This window comes from Cyprinodon variegatus, unplaced genomic scaffold, assembly GCF_000732505.1.
Source record: "Cyprinodon variegatus isolate N-32 unplaced genomic scaffold, C_variegatus-1.0 Scaffold856, whole genome shotgun sequence".
NCBI lineage: Eukaryota > Metazoa > Chordata > Actinopteri > Cyprinodontiformes > Cyprinodontidae > Cyprinodon > Cyprinodon variegatus.
Genome location: NW_015151309.1, coordinates 60533 through 70840, shown reverse-complemented (window position 1 = coordinate 70840; position 10308 = coordinate 60533). Strand labels below are relative to the sequence as shown.

General features: G+C 37.2%; 1 protein-coding gene across 1 annotated transcript in view; it reads right to left on the bottom strand.

Moving 5' to 3' along the window:
* Nucleotides 1-10308, bottom strand: part of srbd1 (S1 RNA binding domain 1) — a 70733-nt gene that overhangs the window by 8816 nt on the left and 51609 nt on the right. Inside the window, exons 18-20 of the mRNA XM_015397354.1 lie at nucleotides 9971-10077; nucleotides 8448-8615; nucleotides 5618-5767 (exon numbers count right to left, since the gene is read on the bottom strand). Coding sequence (XP_015252840.1) covers nucleotides 5618-5767; nucleotides 8448-8615; nucleotides 9971-10077 — 425 coding nt within the window. The remainder of the gene's footprint in view (nucleotides 1-5617; nucleotides 5768-8447; nucleotides 8616-9970; nucleotides 10078-10308) is intronic.

The window sequence follows — 10308 nt, the reverse complement described above, 5'->3', positions numbered from 1 at the left end:
TCTGAATGCCCCAAATCAGTAAGGACACTCGAGCTATGGGGAAAGTCAGCCTGTGACTGCTATAATAAGTGCTACCTGAACAGTGCCGGTAGGAAGGAGAGCACTGCCAGATCATTTGGCATAGGGACCTCCAGACAGTCCTAACTGCCATTAAGAGCTATACAGTTGCCAACAATCCTTTGCATGACAGGCCGTTTAGACACATTACACCTGTGCCAACATGTACTGTACTGTCATAAAAAAGTTGATAACATTTGACTGTGACATATAAAGATGTTCATATGTTTTAGGTTTTATTAGAAAAAGCTTTAAAGACTTGCTACATCTGTTTAACTTTTCTTTTTGAAGTTCTTTTGGATCTAATCCCATTTTGACCCATTTTTGTCCCATTTTCATTTACTGTATGTGTGTGCGTGTTTGGCTCGTAATGACGTCCTTAAGGATGAGAGCTGTCTGGATAAAGCACACCAGTCTGAAGCTCTTTTGATTCCATGAATAGTGTTCATGCTGTTGACCCTGCAAAATGGATAGCAGCAAAGAAAAGGAGGTAGGAGCTACAATTTCAGAAATTTGGGTCCAGCCTATGTCTCTGGCTAGCCTTGGAAGACCTCAGACTTCCTCCAGAGGAAGGCACTACCTGGTCCTAGATCACAATGAGTACAAATGCAGGTGCACATAAAGACTTTAATAAAGTATGGAAGGAGCAACTTCAGCATATTTTTACTTCATTAAAACTGAGAAAGTAGCCATCCAAGTAAGTACTCTAGAGTAAAAGCTGAGCTTGGTATGCAGACTACTCAAGTCAGAATAACTGATGTTGACATTTCATTTAATCTTGACCCCTTTTTTCCAGCTTTTTTATTGTCATTACATTGTCACGGGTACAGAGTAACGAAATTCACTCTGTATTTAACTCATCCCCTTGGGGAGCAGTGGGCTGACAGTGTGTGGCACCCAGGGAACTACATGAGCAGCCAAAATATGAAGATATGTGAACATTTTAGCATTTTGAAGATATAAAAAAACATGCACACAAATAAAAATCACAATTCTAAAATAAATTAGTGTAGAGGAAACATTTTTCCAAATCAAGTATTTGAAAAAAAACTTTACAAAACCAGTATTTACAGTAGGAGATGCACAAGTTAGTCTGTGTAAAGTATCTCCAGTGAAAATATCTGTTGTTAATTTTATATTCAAGTGACTTCAAACTGCTAAAGCACTCTTATTTGAAAAACAATATCAAATTCACAAACACAAATATTGATATGATTATCTGTGTCAAGCACATTTTTGGTTAAAGCAGCTTGTTTTCCATAATCATCTTTATCATAATGATCATCAACTTTATTCATAAAGTGCCATACCTGAAACAACATATTGAACATCAAAAGCAATAAATAATACAAGATAATAAAGTAAATATTGGCACATAATAAATAAAAAACAACAAAGCAATTCCAAAATCCACATAAAAAGTGGCAGATGATTTGTGGCTTCTGTGCATAAATTTGTACCCTGATTATTCATCTCCTTTTTCATTGCTGAATGTTAGTATTTAAGGAAGACTGGAACTCCAGCAGTTTGCAGGACTTTTAGCCTCATATTTATATAATTATTGCCAACTCAGTGAATGTAGTTTGTGTGTGCATGTGTGAACAAGAGTTTGGATTTGGTTAGGCAGTGTTGTAGATTTTATCCAGACCCAGAGCAACGACCCACTCTGTCTTGTGTTTGAGAAATGTTAGGCCAACACTGTTACTTATTGGAGGAAAATTAACCCAACTGGTGCCAGATAAACTAACTTAAATCTTCTACAAGAAAACTATTTAAAAATGTTATGAGAAAGGAAATCCTTAAACCCGATATTACTCGGAACAGCAACACTAGCAATCTAAAGAGAAAGCCTTCACTTCTTGTGGATACAAAGCATCATTTAGAAAAGAAAGGTCGACAAATTGTAACTGTGCGTTTGTGTTTCTGCCTTTTGCATGTGTGGGTATATGGTTTCAGAAAGGCGGCTGATGTGTGGGCTGTGAGCAGTAATGGAGGATCTAGTTCCCCTAATGCGATGAACATGATATTCCTTATAAACCATGAAGACACAACACACATGAATGCTTACACACAAGCACACAGCGCTCCTTCACAACCCTCCCTACAAACCTGCAGATTTTATCGGCCGTAGGTGAGGATGTGAATAGAAGAGCAAGAGATTTTAGTGATATAGTGGTTACATAATAAATGGAGGTTATCTGGTGCCAGGTCATTTAATCAGCTTCCAAGGATCCTACATATTTTTAAAGTCAAAATGACATGTTCCCAGACTTTAATTCAAACATTCTCTACCTAATATTAGGTAAAAAGAGTACTGAACTTGCTGATTATGTGCATACAAATTACTGACATGGTTGTTTTATTTTCTGCACGTCACACAAAACATGAAATTAACATAGTTCCAATTTGCTTCCATGTCTACAGGGTAAAAAAAATAAGGGGGCACATAAAATGTTTTCTATATGGCATCTGGACCAAATTTAATCTGTCCTACTACAAAATCTATAACTGTGTACGAAAGTCTGCCCTAAGCTCTAAATCCCTCAATCACTCTATAGAGCTGGGACTATATAGTGGACCTTTTAGTGAACTCAGTTATCTGACTGTTCGGTCAGATGATCACTACTTTTCGCTCCCTGTTGGACATGTAACTCCGCCTCCCTGCACGGTGCATCTGCCATCTTTTGTTACTTGTCGCTGTGTCGCTACCCAATTGTGGGTTTCTTCTTTTTCATCCACTAGATGTTAGGACACTCATCTAAAATGTTGTAACCACTATATAGTGCCCTATATAGTGAATAGGGCGGACAATTGGACACAGCCTAAGACTTTAAATGTTGAAACCAGTACTATCCTGCAGTATTGAGATATCATTTTAAGCACACCATGTGACCTTTGATGCCCTTAATATGTTTGTAAATATACAGATTTTAAAAAATAATAATAACAACTTCGGTGCTATTTGGCACCAAGACCAGGTATAGGAACCTGATGTCCAGTTTTAACGACTAAGCTGAAAGGAACCACTGACCTTAGAAGCAGTGAGATTAGAATTTTTTTAATTCTCTAATTATTTTTACCTCACAGCCCAACTGCTAAATCATAAATAGCATTAACTAGTGTAAGTTTGAGGGTACCTGGATTCAGTGGTGCAGTTGGGGGGTAGGGGTGATCCTCCCTATAAAAACACTGGCTCTTCAATCAACCCCTACAAGTGGTAAACTGCCAGTTTAACAACACCTTGCTTCTCCGACTACCAGTGAATGTGTCTACACAGTGATGGTGAGAAATGACTGTGTTTATACAGTATAAAATGTTTAATATACTAGTTTATGCCTGGAGTAACAAGAATTACAGTTCTGCCTATAAATTATCGTCACTTGAACTGTTATCCCAGTAACGTATAAAATGGTGAAGAGGTGTTAAATGTCGAGCTGCACCAGGTTACAATCAAGCTTGTGAGTTGAAGTAATTGTTTTATCCATTTCTGTTAGTTGAAACTCTGATTGCCTCTGTTATTTATGTTGCAGAGTCACAGGCATCCCTAAAGTCGGTCCCCGAGGGCCGCTGTCCTGCAAGGTTTTAGAGGTTTCCCTGCTCTAGCACAGCTGATTCACATTGATTGTTGATTAACAGACTTTTGCGGAACTGCAATAATCAGAATCAGCTCTGCTAAAGCAGAGAAACCTCTAAAACCTGCAGGACAGCGGCCCCTCGAGGACCAACTTTGGGGATGCCTGGTCTAATATGTTTGCTTTAAAACATATGTTAAACTGCTCAATGTATAGTTAAACCTTGCATATATGTAGTTGTCTTGCTGACTAGCTAGCTACACTTCTCAGAGAATCAATGTTTACATGCTTGCAGAAGTTTTGCACCATTGGCAGGTAAAGCGAGGTTTGCCATGATCTCATGGAGCCTTTAGATAATATGACAAAAAACCTTGATTGTCTGAAAGTCTGCTTGAAGCTGGCAGTTAGCGTTAATGTATGATCATCCATTCCTAACTAATGAAAGGTGAAGTAAGTTCAAGGTGAAAGGAAATAGCCAATTTGAGACAATCAAATAAATGAGCTCAGTAGGTGCTGCACAATATTTCAATAACATATTTTAAAATCTTAAAAACATTTTTGATATTTTATGTACTTTACAGTGAAAACAAATATTTAAATTTTTTTCATATTTGAGGGTTTTTATTTTATTTTGCTCAATATCAATATTGAAATTATATTGTGTCGGATGAAATTAAGAAATGTATCATGATATTGTCCAGGCTTAGATTCAGGCAGCAATTCAAAGACAGTGGAGAGCAGTTATACTTGTCTATGATGATCACGGTGGATTTGGTTATTGGCTTAGCAGTCAACCTGTTAGGTGATTTACAAGAGTTTGACTCCCTGTTAGGAACTGCAGGGAAGTTATTTTTCTTTGAATTTCCCCATAAAGGAACCACATTTAGGAGAGTTAGCTTAGCTTAAAATGCATTCTAAGGATCTTTTCAGCATTTTCATGTTCTTATTGCACCTCTACAATCAAAATGGTTTCTTTTTTAAAACCTGCAGTAGAGAGAGAAATAATCAGAATCAAAACAATATTAAACATATTCAGTTAGTTTAAGCTTAGGTTGTTATATTTTACTTGTCAAGTAGCTTCCAATCTAACAGTGTCTTTGTTTGTTTTTTTCATATTTGCAGAAATTGTGTGATTTTTCTTTGCTCTCTCACATTTTCAAGGTAAAAGATTTTTATTTTAATTCAGCAGGACATGGGCACCTCACAGAGCAAAGATAATAAACACCACTAGGGAAGAAAGAAAAACATTCAGAACATTCAGTAGAATGAAATATCTGTCAGCCAGAAAGACATCACAGAATAAAAAATTGTTTCAAAGCTCTAAACTTTGGGTAGGAAAAGAAATGTATATATAAAGCGCAGAAAATATGAAAAGAACATAAACTAAAAGGAACGACTGAAAAAAGTACTGAATACAGAAAGAAGCAGGACTTCTGGACATAACCCTAAAACACAACTTAACTAAAACAAAGCAAAGAAAAAAGGTTTTTGAAGCAACAGTTACAAATCTGCATGCATGTGCAAAGACATACATCATCCAACTCACGCACTGAGGCGTTTAAAGGTGCATCAACATGAGGGGAGTCATGCTTAGAGCCACTAGTGTCAGAACTTATGTAGACTAAACACAGTTGAGTGACTACAGCTGCAGGAGAAAGGGCTTCAACACCACAAAGACTCCCTCTCTCTTTTTCACACACACACACACACGCGCGCGCACAGCTTTCTGAGGCAGATGTTCAATGTGCTTTTGATAACAGCATCAGCAGCCCTAACAATCATTTCTCACACAAGGACACTCGCGGAAAAGCCAACGCCTCCTTCCATGTACGTATCCCATGTCTGCGTAAATCAAATCAGCGTCCTTCAACACTATAACCAGCACCATATGAGATGGTGTTAAAATCAGCTCCATCTTTGTCTGAACATGCTCGGCCAGTGGGGTTTGCTGCTGTACAAGTGTGGGTGTGTGTTTGTGTGGGCCTTACCTCTGTGCCACATGGTAGGACTCGGGGTGAATACAAGTTTGGTCCAGGGGGTTTAATGAGGTTGGTATGTCACAAGCAGCCTTTCCTTTGCTCTTCTTAGGTGCTGTTTTTTCTGCTACTGTTGTGGCACTCCCAGGCAAGGGTTTGGCACTGTTTGACAAAACACGAGAAATTCAAATGTTTTAAACACTCAGTGATTATTGATTATTATAATATTTATAAGTTTTGTTATTAATAGAAGTTTATTTGGATTGCTAACTGAAAACTAACATCTAACCTCAGCCTATTTCTGCCTTGTTCATTTCAGCCATAGATCTGCACATCTGAATTTCTCTTCAGCAAACTTCTCCGTAGGGCATCAACAACTGTTTTAATCTCCTGATGTTTTGCGCAGATCCCAGCCCTGCCTTGGCTGTGTTAAAAACTAAATGGTCCTCTTTATTTTTTCACATGAACCCAAATAATTATTTGAGCAGAAAACCACTAAATGCCAGAATACTTAGCTTGTAATCTAATGCTGTAGTTTCAGCCACTTTTATAAAGTAGACATTTTAGTGTGGACACTGGCTCCATTTTCACAAATCTATTTTCTGGGTATGACTTTTTTTTTTTTTTGGACAGTAATCTGCTCCATTTCAAATTTAACACAAATTAAGAGGCAATAAAACATCAACAGGCAAATTATGTATCTAATAAAAATAATAGAAAAGACATCATTTTTTTTTTTTTTTTTCTTACTAGAAGACTTATTTACAGCACAAATATGCTAAGTTGCAGTTATTTTTAGTGGTTTGATGATTATCTTGAAGCCGAATTCTATATCTATTTTGATCATTTTTAGTGAGGCAAAAGACACCTTAATGTAATAGAAATGTGTTAGATTTTCACTTTGTCATCTATGGGGATCTAAAGCAGGGTCTTCAATTCGACTCCTGGACTTTTTAAACGTGCCTCAGCTTTAACACACCTGAGTCAAATAATCAGGTCATTAGCAGGAGTCTGGAAAACTTGACAGCAGCGGTAGTTCAGCAATTATATTCAGCTGTGTGGAAGCGGAGACACAGAGAAGTTGCAGGACACCAGATCAAGGAATGAAACTGAGGAACCCAAATCTAGAGAGTTTTGTGGCATACATCATTTTACACAAACCTTTATATTTTGACTTGCTTTTTGCTTATTTGGTAATAATGTGTTTGCATTTGTGTTTTGTGGATGAACTTTAATTAAAACTATTATTCATAATATTACTCAATTCAATTCGAATATGAAAGTGAAAAAACAATGAACTTAAAGCAACAATAAACCAGATAGAGACAAAAAAAACCACATAAATATATTTAAAAAACATATTCTTTCTTTGTGCCAAGAAAACACTTAAGTTTTTTTTTGCATTTTGAAAACTACAATTTTTAGCCACTAGGGGCGCTAGAACTATAACTTACAGAAGGCATCCCCAAACTCGGTCCTCGAGGGCCGCTGTCCTGCAGGTTTTAGAGGTTTCCTTGCTCCAGCACAGCTGATTTTAATTGAAAGCTGATTAACAGGCTTTACAGGATTAGGTCCTCTGAAGACCACTGACAACACTGCACACACAGGCTGTTTCTCAATATGTGTACTTGTGTGTTCTGATGTGCTTGTGTACTTTTGAAACGTGGTCAGCCTCAGCCCTAGAACTGTTAACAACAGCAGACAGAGGACAGACAAAGTCCCCAGATGTTGTTCTCGTATCTCCCTCTTTACCGAGAATGCATCAGAGCAGACGTGTCGGTTCTTGAGATTGACAGGTGTCCCAGCATGCACTGCGGCAGCAGTAGCTTCCAATGGAGCCATGACAGAGCTCAGAGTATTAAGTTAAAAGTTCTCTTCTCTGTTGCGGTTGTTCAATAAAAGCACGTTTTAAGATCATTTGAGGTCAGAATATTATACTTTTAAATTTCATATGGCCCATTTACTGATTTAATGCGCAATTTAAAAAAACTGTCACTTTGGGTCTCTGAGCAAGACCCTTAACCCACACTGCTACCTGGGTGCCCCACGATGACAGCCCACTGCTCCTCAATGGTTAAATGCAGAGGTAAATTTCTCCAATGTGAGATCAATAAAGTTGAATTATCAATTATTATCAATGTGCTTTAGTCACAAAAATATAGAATGATGTAAACCCCAAATCCAACAAACACACATAATTATTGTAAAAAGAAAATGCGGTAAAAAAAAAAAAAAAAAAATGCTGCAGCCACAGAAAATTGATGGCAGCAAAATGGAAAAATGTTGGCCAAGGAACAACTTAAGCGGAAGTGTGCCAAACAAAGAGAGGGGATTAGACTACCAGGTCATAAGGGGCCAGGTTTGATGGCTGAATAATTGCTTCTTATTAAAACCAGATCTACACTGAAACTGACCAATAAGGTATCAGCTTCTAGAACGCTAAAACAAAAAACAACAAATAAAAACTTCCACATTACAGCCTTGCCTTTATTAAAAAGCATCTTATTCTGCTGGTAAAGATTCCAAATTCTCCAGAAAAAAAAAGTTCCCCGAAAGAAAAAAGATTGGACTAAAAATTTGATGGATAAAACTTTTTTTAATTAAAAAACTTCAAGTCCGGTTGCGGTTTTTAATCTTTAATTTGTATTTACCGCTATTTAAAACCTGTGAATTAAGCCAGTTATTAGATGTGATTTATAAATAAATTCATCCTAAGTGGAGCTCTAATTACCAAATAACATAAACATGCAGTTTTTATGAACACAGAATATTACAGAATTAAAATTCAATAAAGAAAACGTATTCTATTTAGGTTTCATGTTTTGACATCAGTGTTTTCTACCTGTTTAGAGTTTGCGGATTGATCCTAATGAAGCCAGCACACTGTTGGAAGCTCTTGGGTCCCATGCCTTTCACCAGTTTGAGTTGCTCTCTGTTGATGAACGGACCATTTTTCTCTCTCCACTCAGCAATGCTGCGAGCTCTGCCTGCGTTCAGCCCTGCTACATGCCTACAAAAGGAAACACCAAATTCACCAGACAAAAACCTTAGAAAACCAGTCCGTTTAAACAGCACTTTTTGGTGCTAATTACACTTCAGAACACTTTGAGTTGAATTTAAATACTAATGACACATAAGTGTACAGAGATGTAAACATGATGGGATTCATGACAATCATCTGACTTTTAAATGAGCTGCTGACACAATAAGTTCCCATTTGGTGATATCTAGTGTACCTATTTAATCTGTTATGGCTGAGGAAAAAAAGGATAGCAATCTGAAATGCAATTAGCTCGATCCTGTTAATGCCCACAGCGAGTCACCTCCCCTAAAACACATTGCTATGTCAACACTGCACATAATACCTCAGTCATCAACACCTATGTGAGCCAAATGGTAGCAGAAATGGAAAAAGCTCACTAGCAGAGTAGACAGGTAAACAGATGACCTGATGGCTCAGCTAATGTCCATGCCAGCTTCATTTATTACTAACTTTAAAAAATAGCCATATTTTTTCCTATACCTCTTCCTTCTTAGTATACGGCAGCAATACATATTGCTAATTTGTGTCCTGCAATGTTATACGACAGTTTTTCATGCAATTTTCCAATACTTGTGAATGTTTTTTCTCTCTTTTTTTTCTCATGTGCGCAGACCTGGCTAATCCTCTCAGTTGACATCAGTCGGCCCTGTTAAGTGGGGCCAGGATGTGAAGCATTAGTCTAAACAGAAAGCTGGCAGTCCGCCTGTGTGTGGGTGAGTGTGCATTAATCGCACGTCTGTTCATGAGTGTGAACGAAGTTTTGTCATGTTGTGACTGCAAAAGGAAAGTATGTTAGAAGATTGAGATGGACTATATCTCTATTTTACAAAATGCATGTGTTTGTGCATGAGTGAAAAGTGTGTGAAAATACACAGCCGCTGTGAAAAGGAATGTGTTGGCAGGCTGAGGTTTTATCAATATCATTTTTTTATCCTCATTACTAATATTTTAAAATAAAACCTCAGAGAAGTACTTTGCTGGCTTAAAATTCATTGTCGAAAGAATCAACAAGTCAGAGAGTTAGTTTACAGTTTAAGCAAAACATGCTAAGAAGGAAGTATGGGAAAAAAAAAAAAAGGTCTCCCCCTAATTTGAATACAGCAGGAAAAAAAATCCTTGGAACAGATTCAAATAAGATCCTTCGTACCGACAAAAAACTATAATAAATTGTGTAAGAATTTTATATAAGTCCTTATAATGTTTCAATAAAATCTTCTAAAGTTATAAAGCGATTAATAAGCATTACGTAACTTTGTGCAATGTGGGTAAACGTCGAGTTTCTGACGATGGAGTGTAGCATGACTGCACAGGGTGTGAGCTACCTCATTAGTGTCTCAGAGCAGATGTTGATGTCCACTCCAACAAAGCTCACACACTCCTGCACCACTCCATCCAGCGCTGCCTTCAGTGCTCCAGCTGACACATCGTGCTGAAAGAACACATTAGACATGAAGAAGGAGAGCTGAGGTACTACTGTCTAGTTTTCCTGCTGAAGCTGTATCCCCCCTCAAAAAGAAACCAAAAACAGAACAAATCTCATCACAATAAAGGCAAATATTTTTCAGTTTCAAACTGATTAATCATTGTTATTTTCATATTATAGGGATATTTAAACATCTATACATATATATATATATATATATATATATATATATATATA